We start from the raw sequence: 18921 nt of genomic DNA on the forward strand, positions 1-18921 counted from the left end.
ATCTTTCGAGTGCAACAGAGATGAAATCTCAATTGCCCTTCACCGAAAGACAAATATCCCACGAGCCCCGCGAGCATCAGGCCCCTGGGAAGTAGAACATCACGTGTCAGGGGAAATTGAATCTCCAGTGAGGTGGAAGTGAGGTTAGCGTGATCCGCGATCTCTAGGCCCGGCACTCGGGACGCAGACGCGCCAGTCGGACAGCGCTGCCAAAATGTCCGTAGCGCGTTCTTGAGATTCAGGAACAGGAACAGAGCAAAGGCCGATGGAGAATCGTGAAAGGCGCATGAACCTTGAATCCATCAGGGCTGAGCTTGACGCGCTGGCTCGTCACCGGCGAGATGGAGATTTTTGTCCGCAGCGTACAGTACCACAGTAATTAGCCGCTGGACTGCGCTTGCTGAGCGCATGGCGACTCTCTCTCTCTCGTGACTCGTACAGTGGCAGCAACTTTGTCAACCTGCTGAAACACGATCGTGACCGTCTCGTCTCCTGAAAATCATGCTTGCTCACCGCACACGCAATTCTGCGCCCATCGATCTGCAACGCAGGCCAAGAACCCCCAAGAAACCCAGCGGTAGCACTAGCACCGTACTCTGTGTTGCTGTGGCCTGAGCTCGACGCCATCCTCCTTCCGCCTGCTTCACGCGCCATGACGGAGCTGGGACACACACAGGAAGATCCAAGACTTCGTGCCCGTTGTCCAAGCTGAATCTCGTGCGCAATCAAGCTGGAAGAGAGCACTCAAAAAGGTCAGGGATGGTCCCTGCTGAAGGCCCCTTGAGCCAATCACCGCGGCCTGTCAACCCTTCAGCTTTTGGCCGTTTTCTATTCTCGAGCCTGACCGAGTTGACATCTCCATCGACCACCCACCAATCACGCCCGACCTTCATGTTTCAGGAGACCTGGAGCATGCACGCCTCCTGCACCACCTGGTCCCTACGCACCCCATCCGGCTAGCTGCGTCCAAGCACAGGCAAGCTCCCTCTTCGCGACTTGTCCGTGTCGCCGACTTCTGGGGCTCGTTGGCTATCGTGGCACCTCAGCCCTGGATCTGGCAGCCCTGGGCAGCGGGAAGAGAACAAGTCGAGCTCATCTATCGCGTCTCGTTCGTTTCTCTTGCATGCAGTTCTTCCCTCTTCTTCGTCCGTGACCTTTGACCCGGTTCCTTACATATCCTTGACCACAAGTGCTTACGACAACCGACATCTCTGTGCATCCTTCCGCCAACCTACTCACAGCCTCCGGTTCGCCTTTCATCTTCTGCATATACCCAAGTGCCCCAGACCACCCTCCCCCTCTCAGTCTTTCGACACACCACTCGACTGCGTTCTACAACCCATCGTTGCAAATTCAGAATATACTCTCGCTGGACGAAGACCTAACATATCGCAAATTGCTTTGACACACACACACACACACATACACACGCACCACCCCCTCGCCATGTCATCAATCATGCCTCGATCCTCATATGCACCAACTCTCCTGGCTCTCCTTCTGGCCGCACTGCCCTCCACACAAGCCGCTCCCTTATCACACCTGTACAAGCGAGAAATCAGCACCGGCGCCAAAGCCGGCCTGGGCGTCGGCATCGCCGTCATCGCGATCATCCTCATCGGCCTCATCGCCTTCTTCGTCATCCATTTCCGCCGCCGCGCCCACCTGGCCACCATCAACCAAGAACGCGCCATCCTCGCGGGCGAGAAGAATCAAGACGGCACAGACAAGCCCGACAAGTTCGCCCCGCCCCCTACCACCAACTCGGGCATGCCTCGACGGAACAAGTCAGTCAAGGATCGGCTCATGGGGCCCCTGTACCGGGGCAGCACCATTGACCTGATGCCCATCCCCAAGCCGGCCTTCAACCCCAATCGAAGCAGCACCATGACCACGCAGAGCGGCGACGCGGCTTTCCTGTCCAAACCCTGGGCCGGGGGTGAGAGCTCGCCAAGACCCAGCTTCAGCAGCAAGCGTGCGACCAGAATGATGATGATGATGTAGACCCGCGAAGCCTACAGTATCATCATCAGCTCAGCTCTGTTATTCCTTTTTTGGCCACCGTCGTCTTTTTCGCACTCGATCCAGTCTTGAACGGGTGGTTTCAACTCGTGATTTTCCAGAACAAATCAAGAAGATTTATATTGCCTTTATTGCTCGGCTCGGCAGGGTGCTTTGGCGTTCTGGACTGCTTGCTACACGCGTATGCTATGCTAGGATACCATCGTGAGAGAGGACGAATTCAGGCCGGGCGTCGGGTGTCTGTTTTGTCTTTTTGTTGTTGACGGCCGCCCATGTTGCTGGGTACCTTGGGCACGGCAGGCTCGTCTGCTTGCTTGCTTGCTTGCTTTGCCAACATCGACAATGCCATCAATTGTCCTCGTTCGCGAGACACTTGGCACAGTGAAAGGGGGAATGGCAGTGGCGGATGACGAGGGAGACCGACAGACATGTACCGTGTCCTGTTGCTGTGGAGGTGCACAGATTTCGAGAAACGTCGTTGGGCCGGAACAGAATGGGAGAGTACGGCGTACGGAGGGCGCGCAACCTCCACCGAAACCGGTCGATCACCCAACTGAATAACGGACTGGTCAGTGCGAATCTGCTGGCTCGCGGGCCGTGACCTACGTACCTACATACCTACCAACCGGTAAACCACAAAAATTATACATACCAAAATACACAGAGATAGACTCCGTCCAAACCATCCTCAATCACCCAGCTGACTGACTGAGCAACGGACTTGTCAACGTACTGTATATCTGCTTGCTCACATCCCACAGCCCACATCCCATAACCCCACGTATGTACCTCTCCGGCCGGTAGACCACAAACACTGTACGGAGTACATCCAGCATATGCAGATATATCTATATCATCCCGCCCCCCAAATCAGGGAATCCGACCCGACACTTGCCCCGTGCTTTCATGTATGCCTTCCTACACAGGATGGACATGTATGTGTATGTGTATATACAGGCCTTTGGTGTCTGTATAGGCATCAGCGCTCAGCGCATTGGAGAAACGGCACAACCCATTTTTAGACCGTACAGTTACAGTTACAGTCACAGTTACAGATGGACGTGCCGCAAGGAGACGCGATATATTATGAGAGATGCTCCCGAAGGAGGGCAGTAAAACTACATACAACCGACCAGCTAGATCCAAATCCTGGAGAACCAGCTGAACCGGTGCGCAAGTAACCACTTGACCTGTCAATGTTCAGATTGAGCGGCCGCAATGATGCCCCTCCATGTTCTGCGTGCTTTCTATAGAATGCGTATGGCGTGTGGCATACATACAGGCCGTGCAGGAACCGAAATCTACGAAGGAGAGACCGCGTACCGAGCACACTGCACGCGGCACGCCGCGTGCACATCACCCCTCAAACACAGAATGGTTCATCTCGATCCCATAATCCTTGGCCATGCCTCTCATCATCTGCTCCATGTCGTCGTCCATGCCCTTGCCCCGGCCGAGCGCCTGCTTCAGCTTGGCATAGTAAAAGTAGGCATCCGTCATCCACAGCACGAACTTGAACATCAAGTGGCTACCGAAATACCGCCACCGCTCCGTGAAAGTGAGGTTCCGGTCCTCGGCCAGCGCGCGCGACGCCCAGTTGCCCGTGATTTTGATCCGGTTCACGGGGGAGCCCAGGTACTGGTTGTTGCCCTGGACGATGCGCATGTTGCGGCCGATGAAGATGAGTTCGCGGGGCCACTTGGTCTCGTCGCCGAGGATCTCCTTGATGCCCTTGCGCATGGCCTGCTGCATCTCGTACTGGCGCTTGCGCTTCTCCTGCTCCGAGATGCCCTTGAGGCGGCGCGAGACGGAGTGGTCGCCTCCTTCGTAGGGGCGCATGAGCGTCGCGGAGGCGAAGATCTCGGCGTTGTTGATGCCCCATTCGCCGACCACTTGCTTGAGGGTCTTGTTGTCAAACGTCATCAGCGATTTCCAGAAGAGCGAGTACTGATGCCGAAAGGCAGGGGACATCTTGATGTACAGGCCGTGGTCGATCAGGACGATCTCGGAGTGGCCGTTGGGGAGGCGTCGGATGAAGATGTTGCCGGGGTGCGGGTCGCAGTGGACGGTGCCCCAGAGGAACATCTGCGCCGAGAAGAGGTCGACCATCGTGGTCATGACTTCTTTGAGATCTAGACCGAGGCCGCCTTTGCCGTCCCGGCCTCGCCACCAGTTCCTGTCAGGTTTCAGCTCCGCATCGTACGACCGGGCTTCCTTCTGCAGCGTGGTGACGGGCGTTTGAGGCGGGTCAAGCGGTGTGCCGTGGCAGCCTGGACTGCCTGTGCGCCAGCCGCCTTGCCAGGGCCGACTGATGGCGTCTTTGTCCCACATCCGCACGCCCTCGACCCATTCCGCAGTCATGACACGCTTCGTGGTCAGGTCGTCGTAGACCTTGGGGATGTACACCCTGTCACGCAGTCGGGGTTCGCTCTGGACCAGCTTCGCCATGTTCTTGCTGTTGTTGGCCTCATTCTGGAAGTCGCATTCCAGCAACAACCGCTCCGTGATGTACGGAACGAGAGAATACAGCGGCAGGTCGAACCACCAGGTGTAGATCCGTGTGACGACCTTGAAGGCCCAGAGATCCCAACCTACTTGCTGTGCGATTTCCCGCTTCTGAATCTTAATGGCCACTTCCCGCCCGTCCTTGAGCCTCGCCCAATGAACCTGCGCAACACTGGCACTCGCGCGGGCTTTCCTCTCCATGACACCTGCTTCGGGATCCCCATCAAAGGATATCCCAAATACCTCCTCGGGAGTCCTGCCTCCGAAATCCTCCATAATGACCTGCCGCACATCCTCCCAGCTGTTCTGCGGCGCGTCATCGAACATCTTGGCGAACATCTTCTGGAACTCCGGCGGCAAGATGGCCGTCTGCATCGCAATGGCTTGGCCGATCTTGAGGTAGAGGCCGCCATTCGATCGCAAAAGATGGAACAGCCGTGTGGCGTTCCGGGCATGGACCTCTGTAATGTCATCGGCGAACCATGGGTTCTCCCGGAAGTTGATCTTGTAGTCCAACGCGGCGATCAGGCCCATGGTAAATGTGCGGGTGCATCGTGCGAGACTTGAGGCGTAGAAGTTCTTGTCCGCCACGTACACGCCGGTTCCGAAGAGGACGAGATAACCGATTCTTCGTATCCATTTCCTTGTCCTCTTGAACTCTTTTGCTGGCACGGCTTTTCCGAGAGATGCAGGCGTCGGAGGAGCAAAGGCGGCGCGTAGGTGGGATTGAGAGAGTGAGCGCAGCGGCTGCTGTGGGGGCCTCCGTAGTGAGGACAGGCGACCAGGGCGCGACGGGCCTCGAGTCAGAGTGAAGAGACAGTGGGCGCAAATGCGCCGTCCTCCCACACTCATCGGGAGAGTTGTTGAGGGAAATGCAGAGACGCCAGACGTGGAACCATCATGGGCGAACGACGGAGCAGGCACGCGAGAAGAAAATCGTCCGCCTGAGGCAAAAATCGATGACGAGGTTCAAACGCTACTGTCACCGGCTGTTGACTGCAGATTCGAGATCCATTTGCGGCTCGCGGGCGATCGAATCTCCGGCGGGTCTCGCGGCCATGACTTTCCGCTTCCCGTACCAGGTGGTACAGTAGGTACATACTCATCCTGGGCGCCCCCATGAATGCTTTGGCACCACGGAATTAATCAGACGCCCAGAGTACAGATACTGAGTACTGTCACCGTCTTGCGCCCAAGAGCAAGTACACCTTCTTGACCGTGGAGCGCTCTCATCTCCCATCAATACCGCGAACTGCTCATGGCCAACTCTAAGCAAAAGTCCGCAGCAAGCCTGCCCTCGTGCGTCTTCATCCCCGACCAGACCTCCCGCTTGATCGCATCTTCCACGCTCTGTCTATACTTCTCTCTGTACACGGCCTTGACCTTCTCCAAATGCCTGGGCTCCCAATGCATCCTGACCAGTCTGGAAATCAGCAGCTCGGTTCGTTCCTTTCCCGGAGCGGTCTCGCTAATCGCCTGGTGAAGGAGCAATGCGTCACGCATTGGCCGGTTCAACGCCCCATTCAAGATATGTGCCAACGTCTCCCCGACCAGGTTCCGTGACTTTGAAATCATCTGCCGCGCGAAATTGACGCCATACGTCCGCTCGAATAGCCTGAGCACTTCACGTAGGTGAGCGTCGCTGCGGACCACGATGATCTTGATCATGGCCGTCTCCCCACCCGGGGACTCTAGCGCTTCCGCCAGCTGCACCACGTCGTGTTTCACGAGCTTGATGTCCAGGGGCGAGGACTCGGGCGTGCGCCGCTCTTCCAAGGCGAGGAGGAGCGCCGTGCGGAATTTGTCGGCTCTGAGTTCCCTGCGAGACGAATTTAGTCGTCATTCGAAAACAGACTCAGGAAAAGATACTCACGTCTTGATGCACTTCTCCAGGTCATCATTGTATTTCTTGTCCTTGAAGCAATTTTTGATCTCACGGATATCACTGTTCGAGCGGCCCATGAGACTCTCAATCAGCAGCTCCCGTCTGGATGCACCTCCTTGGTACCACGAGTTCGCCCAGTATGCCTCGCTCTCCCACCGTCCAAGCGCAGTGGCGTAACAAGCTTTTCCCAAGTTGCCGGGTATACGCATTTTGATGTGCTTCGCCATGTTGATGCCTTGGCCACTCACCTTGGCATGGTTTTTGTACTCGGCTTTCAGGGCGATGAGATCATCTGTCGTGAGACCTGGCAGGATTCGTACCAGTGGTCTGGGGTCGGGAGGAGTACGAGTCCCTGATAGTGCAGCAGCGATACGTTTGGCGTCTTCTGTCGGGTCGTAGAAGGACACAGACTTTCTCTTGCCGTTGCCTCCTCCAGGCGACAATATGCTCGCTGATGGTGAGCGGTTGCGGTGGCTACTTCCTGGTTCACGCACTTCCATCATTACATTGGTGTCAATGTCAGGCAGACGGCGCAAGCGTACTTCTTCGGTCTTCTCGGTGAAGGCGAGGCTGCCTTTCTGTCCTTTGGTGTATTTCTCCTTTTCCTTTTCAAGCTTGCGAATTTTGCGGTGTAGGACAGCGTCTGGACCGTCCGAGTCACCGTCTAGTCCTAGATCCAAGTCGGACAGATCAGAGTCATCTCGATGGTTCCCCAGCACCAAGGCTGAAGGCATGGGGGAAATGGATTGGTAGGTTCCTTTGTATGGCTCTAACAAGGGTGAGGCCGGCGGTTTGCCACCCTCGTTGTGGTTCTGTCGACCAACGCCCAGAGTTGCAGCGCCCAGCGCTGCTGACCCTACCGCCAGGCCGGCCATTCTCTGTGATACATCGTCAACCGAGGAGGCGTGCTTGTCGCGGGAGTACTTCTTGCTCCGTCGGTCGTACTTGTCGTCGTCATCATCATCATCATCATAATACTTCTTGTTCTTGGGTTCACGAGTCTCATATCTATCATCATCGGACTCGCTTCTGTGTGTACGGGTTTCGTATTTATTTCGTCTGCGGTCGCTGTCACTGTCTTTAGTATCCTGGGGTCGTGACCGTTCGTACTCTGATGGTCTGGTACGTTCATGCTCTGATGGCCGAGTCCGTTCATACTCCGGCTTTCTCTGAGTTATTTGACTTGGGTCTGCGTACTTGAATTGGTCGACGTGAGCGTACTGGGGTGCGCTCGAACCACTGTACGAGTGCATGTGTTGAGCGGTAGGACCAGCATCGCCAGGGAATGCTCCTGGAGCAGCGTACCGCAGGTCTGCGGGTCCATAGCTGCTATGGCGGGCTGCTGCAGGTCGGATCTCTTGGTAGGGGCCCGGGAGTTGACCATATGTTCCATTGGAGTGGCCATTGCTGTCATTGTATCTGCGACGAGAGTCTGAAGTCTCGTCTTCTGAGTCGTCATATTTGTTCCTGCTCGACGTCTCTCGCTTGTGTCTGCGTCGATCGGAGTCACTGTCCGACTTCTTCTTGGAGCGATCATATCCCCTATCATGGTCGGAAATAGAGACGTCCCTCGCGCGAGAGTCCTTGCTTGACCTGTGCGAGCGGTATTTGTCCTCCTCCTCGCTATCATCTCCGTACTTTTTCGAGCTACTCTTCCTTCTTCGAGTATCTTGGTCGTCATCCTCATCGTAGTATTTCTTGCTTGATTTCCTTTCCTTGTATTTGCGCTCGCCTTCTGATCCCGACTCTTCTTTTGAGTAGATCCGACTTGAGCGTCTGCTGCCATACTCGTCCCGCTCGTCCACGTCCTGGGTCCGAGTGTCGCGTGAGCGTGACCGCGACCGGTCCCTGTCACGGCCACTGGGAGATTTCGATCTGGACCGGCGATCGTCCCTCACACCTAGCAACGACGACATTTTAAGGCAGTTTGGATATAATGAGCGACAACGCCTACCTGACTGTAGTTACGCCGCCTGCTTCTGGCGGAACATATGTGAAGGGGAACGGCCGCTGAATAAGAGCCGCGCCAGCGAACTCATGCAGCTCCCTTCAATTTGGCTTGCTCCCCTGTTGGCAGGCATAGCAACCCTCAGCTAAAGGCGTACAATTGGCTAGGAAGGTCAAACGGCCCCCAAAACTCAACGGTACTTCGGCGCTAGGCCAGCAGATAGGAAGAACCATGGGGGCTGGGAAGCGTTGGAGGGTCCCTAGGCGATCGAATAGGGGCCACCTTTGAGCGACTGCTTCCTTTCTGGGCAGTGATTTCAGCTGCCCGTGGTCTGCCTCCTCGGCAAGGGCTCCCCACAAAGTCACGCCTTTCGCGGCCGTTTTCCTTTGCGCTCTCTGTTTGTGTACGTTCAACGACTGCGGGTCAGTGTCAGCCTTTCAAAGTTTCCTGCGCACCTGCGTCGGTGGGAGATGGCCCGGACATGTTGAACCTGTGTCACACAGCAAGCGCCTCTCCCCGCAGTAACGTCCATGTTTGCATATGTGCGAGGCGTCCCGCGCCTTCATTCTCTGCGAGCTGCTGAAGCTACAGCTATAGAGGATTCTGTAAGTCTTCCAGCAAAAGAAGAGCCTTGTACGGAGTACAGCAGGAGCTTTGATCGTTGTTACTCTTCCTCGTCATGATGCTGCGTTCAACTCCTTTCTGGTCCTTGTGCTCTCAAAGCATACGGCACCGAGTCCTTCCACTCAGCTCGTTCTTTATCCATCGTCGCACAATCAAGACTCTCCCATCGTTCTCGCTCGAAAACAAAACCTGCGTTGTCACTGGGTCGGCACGAGGGCTAGGGAAAGAGTTCCTCACGGCGTTTGCCCTGTCCGGCGCTCGTGGGGCATGCATCGACCTAAGCCAGAAAGATTGCGAGGCATCAATTGCATCGATAGCGTCACAAGTACGAGAAGCATACCCGAACGATCCCGTTCCCGAGCTACGAGCCTACGAATGTAACGCCACAATCGAGTCCGATGTTAAGTCCACATGGGCTAAGATAGTCGAGGACTTCGGCAAGGTTGATGTGCTAGTCACGGCTGCGGGCATCGTTGACAACGTGGAAGCGGAGAATTATGAATATACGCGGTGGCGGAAGATGCTGGATATAAATATTGAGCAAGGCCATTTCGTGATCGTTGAAGAAGGCAGAAATACTGACTGGGGTCGCTTAATCTAGTGGCTCGTGGCTCTTTGCCCGCGAATCCGGCAGACACATGATCCAGCACAACATCCAGGGGTCCATCATCCTGATCGCCTCCATGTCTGCGACAATCTGCGTGCGTCCCCAGAAACAAGCCGCGTACAACACCTCGAAGGGCGCTGTGCAAATGCTGGCCAAGTCGCTCGCGACCGAGTGGGGTTCAAGAGGCATCCGGGTGAATAGCTTGAGTCCCGGGTACATGAAGACAGACCTCATCAAGGGATTGCTGGAAAACGAAGGTAAAGAGCTCGTAGGGAGTTGGGAAAGGGATATACCTATGGGAAGGATGGCGGAGCCGCACGAGCTGAGAGGAACGATTGTCTGGATGGCTAGTAAGTTTCCCACGAACCCGTCAACGTAGCTTGATACAGTCGCTGCGTCAGTGTGATGCTTACAGTAGGAAGGTCCAGCAAGTTCATATCTAAATGGTTCAGACGTGGTGAGTACTCTCGAGAATAATGCTCGATTGGCGGAGTAGGAGACACGGCTGACCGAGAGCTTAGATCGTTGATGGAGGCTATACATGTGTGAGTATCCTTCTCTTCTTCGGGGAGCAATCTCTTTCCAACAGCCATTGTTGGATTTGAAGGAGTAACACAAGCTGATTGACGCTCAGTGGTGAATGAACGGAACTCAGCACATCGGAGGTTTGCATCGACGCATGCTAGACGGGTGGCGCTTTTGCGGGTAGAATGTGCAGGTGGTAGTGACGGTTGCCGAAGAGATTCTGGTGCTCTTGGCCTAGATGGACCCCAGGTGACGGAAAGGTCGTGAACCGAAAAGCGGATACTGGATACTGGGTGGAGAATGAATGTTATGGAAAACAGCAGCGCCGGGCCTCGACTGCACGCAAAACACCACTGATAGTGACGCGGTACACATTAGTGACACGGAAGAACGAGTACAGCGGAGGAGCAACAAGACTGCGGCATTCATGTCCTTTGAATAAGAGCTATCTGCATAACCCCTCAGGGACACGAAATCTATCTATGACTAGTCATGGCGCAGCACATTCTTCGTGCCGAGAAATGAGGTCACTGCGCATCATTTTGGTGTTCCAGTACTCTGAGTCGTAGCAAGTACATGATTGGTGATCGTTGTGAAGGTGAATCGTTGGCACAGGGAAAGTCGATGTTGGATGGCAAGATTTATGGCGAAACCATGAAAACTCCGGTATCAGGAGTGCTGAAAGAGAATTTTCCACAACCTTCGCCACACGAAACAATACCAGTGAGATGGATTGAACGAATTCTTGCGCAAGACATCTATTTCTTGCCAGCCTTGACAGCAGCCTAGATGGGAATGAATTAGCTTCTGCACAAGGGCTTTCAGGAGGACAGAGTGTAGCTTACCTTGGTGACCTTGCCACCAGACTTCTCGGACTTGACGACGCTCTTGATGACACCGACAGCGACGGTCTGACGCATGTCACGGACGGCGAAACGACCAAGAGGAGGATAGTCGGTGAAAGCTTCAACACACATAGGCTTGCTGGGGACCATCTTCACGATGGCAGCATCACCAGACTTGATGAACTTGGGGTTGTTTTCCATAGACTTGCCGGTACGACGGTCGATCTTCTCGAGGAGCTCAGAGAACTTGCAGGCAATGTGGGCAGTGTGGCAATCCAAGACTGGGGCATAGCCAGCACCGACCTGACCAGGGTGGTTGAGGACGATGACCTGGGCGTTGAAAGAGTCGGCACCCTTGGGGGGGTCGTTCTTGGAGTCACCGGCAACGTTTCCACGACGAACCTCCTTCACGGAGACGTTCTTGACGTTGAATCCGACGTTGTCGCCTGGAACACCCTCGGCGAGCTGTTCGTGGTGCATTTCGACGGACTTGACTTCAGTGGTGACGTTGGCGGGAGCGAAGGTGACGACCATACCGGCCTTGATGGTACCAGTCTCAACACGACCGACAGGCACCGTGCCGATGCCGGAGATCTTGTAGACATCCTGGAGAGGAAGACGAAGAGGCTTGTCGGTGGGACGAGCAGGAGGGTCAATCGAGTCGATAGCCTCAAGGAGGGTCTTGCCGCTGGCCTTGCCAGCCTTGGACTCCTTCTCCCAGCCCTTGTACCAGGGGGCGTTGGTGGAGACGTCGATCATGTTGTCACCGTTGAAGCCAGAGATGGGCACGAACGGGACGGACTTGGGGTTGTATCCGACCTTCTTGATGAAGTTGGAAGTCTCCTTGATGATTTCGTTGAACCGATCCTCAGACCATTTGGTGGTGTCCATCTTGTTGATGGCGACGATGAGCTGCTTCACGCCCAGGGTGTAGGCGAGGAGAGCATGCTCGCGGGTTTGGCCATCCTTGGAGATACCGGCTTCGAACTCACCAGTACCAGCAGCAATGATGAGGATAGCACAATCAGCCTGGGAGGTACCAGTGATCATGTTCTTGATGAAGTCACGATGGCCAGGGGCATCGATGACGGTGACAAAGTACTTGGGAGTCTCGAACTTCCAGAGCGCGATATCAATGGTGATACCACGCTCACGTTCGGCCTTCAGCTTGTCCAATACCCAGGCATACTTGAAGGAGCCCTTGCCGAGTTCAGCGGCTTCCTGTGACGGGTGTTAGTTGATCAGGCTCGGGAAAAAAATGTGTGAATCACGTGATGGCCAATGCCCCTCCCCCACCAAAATTTTTGGCAGAGTGGGTGATAGAGCGAGAACGAAGGGATGAACATCGCAAAGGGTGACCAACCTTCTCGAACTTCTCGATGGTACGCTTGTCGATACCACCGCACTTGTAGATCAAGTGACCTGACTGGGTGTAAGTGTTTTTGCGTATGCCATCATTTTCTGGGTCTCCTCTTACCAGTGGTAGTGGACTTGCCGGAGTCGACGTGTCCGATGACGACGACGTTGATATGAGTCTTCTCCTTACTGTAGAGATAAGAGACGTGTCAGCGATATTCATTGATATCAGATCGGTGCCCATTTCGCAAAGCGAAACCTCGCGCAGGCAGTTTGAGATGGTCACTTACCCCATGGTGGCGGTTGATTTGACGGTTTGATTTGAAGTCTTGTAGTTCTGTGGCAGATACTAGAAGAGTTCAGAGAAAATGCTCAGATACCACGGCTTGCGTAGAGGTGCTGATGAATGTCAGTATTTGTTGACGAGAAGTGTAGGGGGTGGGTTGAAAACTCACTGAGCGACGAAGGAGGAGAAAGTGAGAGACAGAGACTGTGCGGAAGATTTTGTATGCCTGCGGGAGAGTCTCGGCTTGGCAAAATTTGCGAGTGAAGTGGCTGTGAGTCAAAAGCCGCACGCAACCGTCACTCGCCTTCGCCTTCGCTGTCCCTCAGTCTCAAGTTTGTTCAAGGCACAGAGTATTTTGCGGCCCGAGCCCCACTACAGGACTCGACTCACCTCTCAATCATGGCGATTCTCCCGTCAGCCCACTGGTTCGCGCCCGAATGATTGGTAAAAGTAGTCTGAAAGCTTCGGCATGTGCTAGATCCTTGCATATCGAACTTTGGCATCTATTCTTATAGCCAATTAGAACACCACATGATCTGGACCGACACTCAAAATTCCTCCTGGGCTTGCTACCTCGTACGAGGTATATCATAGTGGCGATTGTTTGCGTATCCACAGCAGCAGTCCTAGAGTTGGTCGCGCCGGCGGCGAAGACTACAATGTCGAGCAAAAGAGAAAGATTTTAACATCAACCTTTGCTTGCATTCGATTGTCGCCCCTCTAGCTGTTCGCATCTGCTTTAGTATCGGAGTTAAGAGTCATGCGCTCCATCTGACACGGGCCAGAGACTAAACCATCACGGTACCGATAACCCATGCGCAGAACCAGGTATTCTGGCGACGCCGAGTCATGATATCGCTCGCTAGGCTTCTCTTCTCCTCGACGCCTCAACCTGCTGCCTGGCTTCCTGTAGGTAGGACGATGGGAGTCCTCATTCAGCCTTTAGTTGAGAATGACTGCATGGAACCCCTGCTTCTGTCCTCACTGCACAATGTGAGTCAAGAGGTCAGGCGGCGTTGCAGCTCTCGCCGGATTGCAGTGCGCTAGACTCACCCTCACACATCGAGTGCTGTACTCCTACTAAGTCCTATGCCTTGTAAAGTTATGACAGGCGCATTCTAGAGACTGGCGCACGGCGCCCTCTTGTAGACGGAGCTGGTCGACAGTCGCCTCCATTTTGCCTGGGCCTCAGCAGATCTTATGCCAACAGCCGGGCACTCAGCCAGAAAGTTCGTCGCAGAGGGCAAGGGTCGTGTGGTCGGTGGGTTGGGGAACGTTCACAGGAGGAGGCCTTATCATCAATATTCTCTCCATTGCTTGCCGCATTCGATACACTGGGATCGTTTAGTGCTCAAAGTAGAGATGACGACCTCCTTGTCTTGTAGCATACCTTGAAGAAACTGGTGGGCGGCTCGTCGGCACTTCGCGTCTGTAGTTGGTAGAAGTAGGCCTTCTTTGAGTCGCAAGTCTCGTTCGGACAGCCTCCAGGAACTGAACGAAAACAACTGTTAGTGCTGCCGTTTCCTGACGTCGTTCCGACGGAGAGCATACCTTCGTTGACCGGCAGGTCGGATTGCTCCTCGCCCAGGATGTCATCCTTTTGCTTCTGCTTCATATGTGTCCGCTCGTAGTACGGCTGGTCAAGGACGAACTGGTAGGGGCACGTTCTGCAGGTGAAGGCATTCCTGCCCTGAGGATATTGGTCATTTCCCGGTGCTCTTGCGATCGTCAAGCAGTTGCAGCAATACGGGCAGACTGTCGTGCATGGTCAAAGCTGCTTCTCGGGGCTGGGGAAAGTATCCCTACATGTCGGAGGCATGGCGATGAATGTAGTTGAGCCCACTTTGAGCTGAATCCCCAAGATCAAGGTTGCGGCAGGGTCTCAATACGAGAGAAGTGTGTACATCGTACGGAGAAGAAAACATTCGGTCTCCGCATATGAGGGTATGTTACAGAAGAGTGAGGCGTACACGGTAATTCTTGGCAGCCTTGCTAGCCTAGGGTTGCGCGGGGCCGATGCTCGAGGGGTTGCCGGAGGCCTGGCTGATCTATCATGACCTGAAACGCTGCTAACTCACCGACCTTGAACGCACAACCTGCTGCGCTTCTTCTTCTGCCCTCAATTGCTCCTGACTCGAGCACAGTCAAATTGTTTACTATCCTACCGACCCTTCACATAGCCTAAATCGGTGGTTCCTGGCTACGCTTCCCGATCCCGTCACCCGTCAGAGCGACCCAGGCATCCGAGTTGCTCGCGCACAGCTGTTCCAGTCGTGCTGTGTCGCTGCCGTTCCACTGTCCCAGCTGCCTTAGCAGACGGTCACCATGGCCGAGCACGTTGATGTAAGCGCGGCACGCACCCAGTCCGTGTAAAGGCTAACAGGCATTTGCAGGGAGCGTCGCCTAAAGAACAGATACTTGAAGCATGTCGCAGAGACAATGTTGAGCTATTTCACGAAATAACGAACGACATGAAAAATAAGAGCAAGGAGCAAATAGCCGAGTTCTTCAACACTACGACAGACACCATGGGGAACCATTTGTTGCACGTCTGCGCCAATTACGGAGCGTGTGGGTTTGCCCCTGTGCTTCTGTCGAGCCTCAACTGACCCGTGTTTAGACGACGTTATGGACGAGCTACTCAATGTGGAATTTCTCGAGTGTGATCCGTTGAACAGACGAGAGGGCGAAACACCAATTCATTCAGCCGTTAAATATGCCAATGAGCGGGAAGTCGAACTCGGTGAGGCAATGGCGAAGATGTTGATTGATGCTGGAGGCGACCCAAGAGTCAAGGATAAACATGGCAGAAAACCCGCCGAGATATGCACCCCACGAACAGAAGAACTCCGCAGTATTCTGGTCAAGGAGGAATATGTGCTCAATGAAGGTCTCAAGAGCTCGGATGTCCACCCCGACGACGATGATGCCGATGCAGGGCCACCTTCAGATGAGGACTGAACTGCACTGACACAACACCGCTGTGCCCCGTCTACAGATTGCTTGATCTGCAGCGCAGTGTAGCAGAGATCGAGTTCGCTTGTGGATGATTGCAGGGCTGCGCACGCCAAATGGTGATTGGAATCTCCTCCGCTGATCAGACCAAGCCACACGATGTGGTGTTTGCTGTGGAAGTCAACTACCTTCCCCTATATCATGAGCGCCGCAGACTCGCTCGTGAGTAGGTGCGGCTGGGAAGACTGAGCTTGAGTCCTGGTAACAGCTTCACCGACAGTGATGGAGTTGTGGGAGGCTTGTTGACAACAAAAGCAATGGAACCACCCTACGCCTCTACCTCTTCCTTCTGATTCCCAGCCTTCTCTTTAGCCTTCGTCCTCGCTCTCACCGACAAGATGAGGCAGATGGCGCAAATTATGCCTAGTCCATCAAACCCGACAGCAAGATACCAGGCTCCTCGATATCCTTGCAAAGGCTCGCTTCCGCCTGAGTTGACATGCGTTTCAACTGTCCCCGCCATGCCCAGGCCGATTGAAATACTATAGTTGATCACCGTGTTGATGAGGGATGCAGCCAGACCTTGGTGTTCGGGGGGCATGTGATCGGACAGTACAATGTTTCCAGAAGGGAAACTCATATCCATCCCCCACGGCGTGACAAGTGTGGCAACGAAGGTTTGTGCCCCTGTCTACTTGTCAGCTCTGGCGGATTGAGTTTGTGCCTCTATGCGACGGAAAAAGCAACGCAATTACAAGCATGGACGAGACCTACAGTATGTTTGTCGGACCGGCATTGTACCAAGCAGAATGTTTCCCGTCAGGAAGGCACTCATGCTGATGAGCATGATCCACCCAGACTGGATTCTAGCAATCAGGAAGCCTGTCGTGATTGCTGCGATACAGCCTGCAATACACGTGGGCGATAGCTGAGCCGTCGCCAAAAGGATCGAATGACCTCTTTCGAGCTCGAGGAATTGCCTGAATCCATCAGCAAGGGTTGAAAGCAGGTCACGCGATGAGACGCACCACAAATAAAAGACCCATATCCCGAAGCTCATCCACCCGAAGGATTCGCATCCGAACACCAAATTCGTATCCACTGTAAGTAGTGACATCGGCACCAATGGATGTGACGCCTGGAACCGTTCATGCCAGAAGAAGATGACCAGCAGGATGACACCGAGTATCAACAGAACATACACATACACCTTTTCCCAACCTGCAGCTGGACCCTGATTCCAGGCAAAGTTGAAGAATATCAGCCCGGCAACCCCCACAACGGTGCCAGTGGCATCCAGCTCCTTGAATGTCGCCCTGGGTCCTTCGACTGGCATGCGTGGTATAACAAATAGGGCCAATACTCCAATAATAGCCAGCACCACGGCTGTGACCCAATACGCCCAAGGCCACCATACGAATTGTGTAAAGATACCACTGAACGCCGCCCCTATCACGAAGCCGCTGGGAGCTGTGGCGCCGAATATGCTCAACACCATATTCTTCCTCGGGCCAGGTGGGTATGTCCTGGTCAAGATTGCCACTCCATTGGGTAGCAAGATGGCGGGACCTATTCCCTGCATCCCCCTGCAAAACGCGAAGAAGACGAGCGAGTGAGAATAGACCGCGAGTCCTGCGACCAGGGACCACAAGGCGAACCAGAAATAGCCCAGGATGAAGAGAAGCTTGTGGCCGTACAGGTCACCCCATCTTCCAGCCGGGAGGATGAATGTGCCCACGGTCAGAGAATAGCCGGCTGCTAACCATGACAACTGGCCTGGATTCGTGGTGTTGAAGGAACGACCAATGACGTGCAAGGGCGCAATAGACTGTGCAAGGGCTGCTTGAGTCATAAGCTGCGCGGAGCTGATGACTGCGATGAATGCGATCTCGTGTGCCACTGAGAAAGAGGGTGCTTTCGTGGCCGTGGGAACACGGGACACTGTCTGAGCTAGACTGGGTTGCTGTGCGAGCGTGTTCTGCTGTTGTAGGGTGGAGGCCGCTGAGTTGGTCTCATTCCGGGTCAAGTCTGACGCTGTACTTCCTGGAGAGTTGCCTATATTGTCTGGCAGGACATCGGAGGACTTTCGATGCCTGTTCTGGCCAACGACCGCTTGCTCGTCGTCTTTCTCCATCGTGTTTCTTGAATGGCGGCGTGAGCTAGTCCCGGCAGTCGTGTTGGAGCTCGCCAGCTCTCCGATCATCCAGTCTATCCGCAAGGCCGATATTTCCTTAAATGCCGGTTTTAGATATATATTATTGTATCTACGAGGTACAGTCACGTACGACTGTTGTGCATGCTGCGACCATCAGTGGCGTCTAAGGTACAAATAGACCACTGACGAAAAAATGACGTCGTACCTCGTACGGTGGGTATTAAGAGGTTGAATATTCCGAGAAAACCTCGTCGACCAAGCAATCGTACGAGAGTACCAAATACAGGTAATCGCATAAGGACCAAGCATCAAGCACCAAGCACCAGACACTACAACCTGACAAGAAGCGTACGCCGGAGTTAGGAAGATTAAGAAGATTCTTTCACGACCGTACGCGACTATCAGGGCGTTCGTGGTGGCAGTCATCTTTACCATGCTGACGTCTGATACGGAGCCCTTGGCGAGAAAATCCTTGTGCTCTACGGGGTACGATTCCGCACATGCTCGTCACGGTTGGTGTTGACAGTAACCGATCTCAATTACTTACCGACTGCGTTGTATGCTTCGTATGTATGAAGTACGGCATTCCCGGCTTATCATAAGACATCCACAAACTGCCGGGCTGGACTTGCGTCGCGGTGATCGCATACTGTGCTGGTAGGTACTCAACTGGATCGAACCGAGCTGTACTGTACCACAGATTTGGGAGTGGGACATCCTCACAGCACTCAGCCCGGGCGCTGTTGGGCGTGAATGTGGGTGATCAATTCCCTGGGGGGTCATTCACCAAGTCCAGCACAGAGGGAAGACACACAAGGTAAAGCTGGATTGGGGTTCTCACGGAGCCGAGACGCCTCTGGTCGGAGGACGGGGATTGCTCTACATTGCATGACCGTGACTATGTGGTGTTGGCTCGCCGAGTTCCGGTCGACAAGGAGAGATGGTCTCTTTGTGAAGCTGCAATGTCGTGGATCCGGGCGTCAAGTTTGTCCCTGTCTATCCTGCTATCTGCCGAGGAAGGTCATGCATGCATATTTAGTTGACGCGATCGTTTTGCGTGTGATGCAGTGGGCGAGGATGGAAGTCCGGGGGCTGGACCCGAGCGGGACACTATCGGCGGGTGCGTGTGTGGATGAGCTCCGTCGCCGAAACCAGTGTTCTTGTGCTTGTGCTTGTGCTTCTCTGAGATCAATGCATGAGGTCGACGT

The 18921-nt window shown here is 54.4% G+C and overlaps 8 protein-coding genes across 8 annotated transcripts; 3 read left to right on the forward strand and 5 right to left on the reverse strand.

Moving 5' to 3' along the window:
* Positions 1-1458: 1458 nt before the first annotated feature.
* Positions 1459-2004, forward strand: A1O7_00954 (uncharacterized protein; the record flags this gene model as incomplete). Its single annotated transcript, XM_007754994.1, has 1 exon — positions 1459-2004. One exon carries the CDS (start codon positions 1459-1461, stop codon positions 2002-2004), a length of 546 nt encoding a protein of 181 aa, XP_007753184.1.
* Positions 2005-3378: 1374 nt separating this feature from the next.
* Positions 3379-5379, reverse strand: A1O7_00955 (Atypical/ABC1/ABC1-B protein kinase; the record flags this gene model as incomplete). Its single annotated transcript, XM_007754995.1, has 1 exon — positions 3379-5379. The coding sequence occupies one exon, from the start codon at positions 5377-5379 to the stop codon at positions 3379-3381; it is 2001 nt and encodes a 666-aa protein (XP_007753185.1).
* A 387-nt stretch (positions 5380-5766) lies between these two features.
* On the reverse strand, positions 5767-8328 carry A1O7_00956 (uncharacterized protein; the record flags this gene model as incomplete). Its single annotated transcript, XM_007754996.1, has 2 exons — positions 5767-6346; positions 6401-8328. The coding sequence occupies 2 exons, from the start codon at positions 8326-8328 to the stop codon at positions 5767-5769; spliced, it is 2508 nt and encodes an 835-aa protein (XP_007753186.1).
* Positions 8329-9039: 711 nt separating this feature from the next.
* On the forward strand, positions 9040-9970 carry A1O7_00957 (uncharacterized protein; the record flags this gene model as incomplete). Its single annotated transcript, XM_007754997.1, has 2 exons — positions 9040-9494; positions 9586-9970. 2 exons carry the CDS (start codon positions 9040-9042, stop codon positions 9968-9970), a joined length of 840 nt encoding a protein of 279 aa, XP_007753187.1.
* A 904-nt stretch (positions 9971-10874) lies between these two features.
* A1O7_00958 (elongation factor 1-alpha) lies at positions 10875-12612 on the reverse strand (the record flags this gene model as incomplete). Its single annotated transcript, XM_007754998.1, has 5 exons — positions 10875-10901; positions 10962-12182; positions 12325-12383; positions 12439-12506; positions 12608-12612. 5 exons carry the CDS (start codon positions 12610-12612, stop codon positions 10875-10877), a joined length of 1380 nt encoding a protein of 459 aa, XP_007753188.1.
* A 1289-nt stretch (positions 12613-13901) lies between these two features.
* A1O7_00959 (DNA-directed RNA polymerase III subunit RPC10) lies at positions 13902-14422 on the reverse strand (the record flags this gene model as incomplete). The annotated part of the gene is made up of 4 exons (XM_007754999.1): positions 13902-13937; positions 13994-14094; positions 14155-14358; positions 14410-14422. 4 exons carry the CDS (start codon positions 14420-14422, stop codon positions 13902-13904), a joined length of 354 nt encoding a protein of 117 aa, XP_007753189.1.
* A 652-nt stretch (positions 14423-15074) lies between these two features.
* A1O7_00960 (uncharacterized protein) lies at positions 15075-15564 on the forward strand (the record flags this gene model as incomplete). Its single annotated transcript, XM_007755000.1, has 2 exons — positions 15075-15174; positions 15224-15564. 2 exons carry the CDS (start codon positions 15075-15077, stop codon positions 15562-15564), a joined length of 441 nt encoding a protein of 146 aa, XP_007753190.1.
* Positions 15565-15886: 322 nt separating this feature from the next.
* Positions 15887-17692, reverse strand: A1O7_00961 (uncharacterized protein; the record flags this gene model as incomplete). The annotated part of the gene is made up of 3 exons (XM_007755001.1): positions 15887-16245; positions 16333-16538; positions 16587-17692. The coding sequence occupies 3 exons, from the start codon at positions 17690-17692 to the stop codon at positions 15887-15889; spliced, it is 1671 nt and encodes a 556-aa protein (XP_007753191.1).
* Positions 17693-18921: the final 1229 nt, after the last annotated feature.

This window comes from Cladophialophora yegresii, assembly GCF_000585515.1.
Source record: "Cladophialophora yegresii CBS 114405 chromosome Unknown aczIN-supercont1.1, whole genome shotgun sequence".
Classification (NCBI taxonomy): Eukaryota; Fungi; Ascomycota; class Eurotiomycetes; order Chaetothyriales; family Herpotrichiellaceae; genus Cladophialophora; species Cladophialophora yegresii.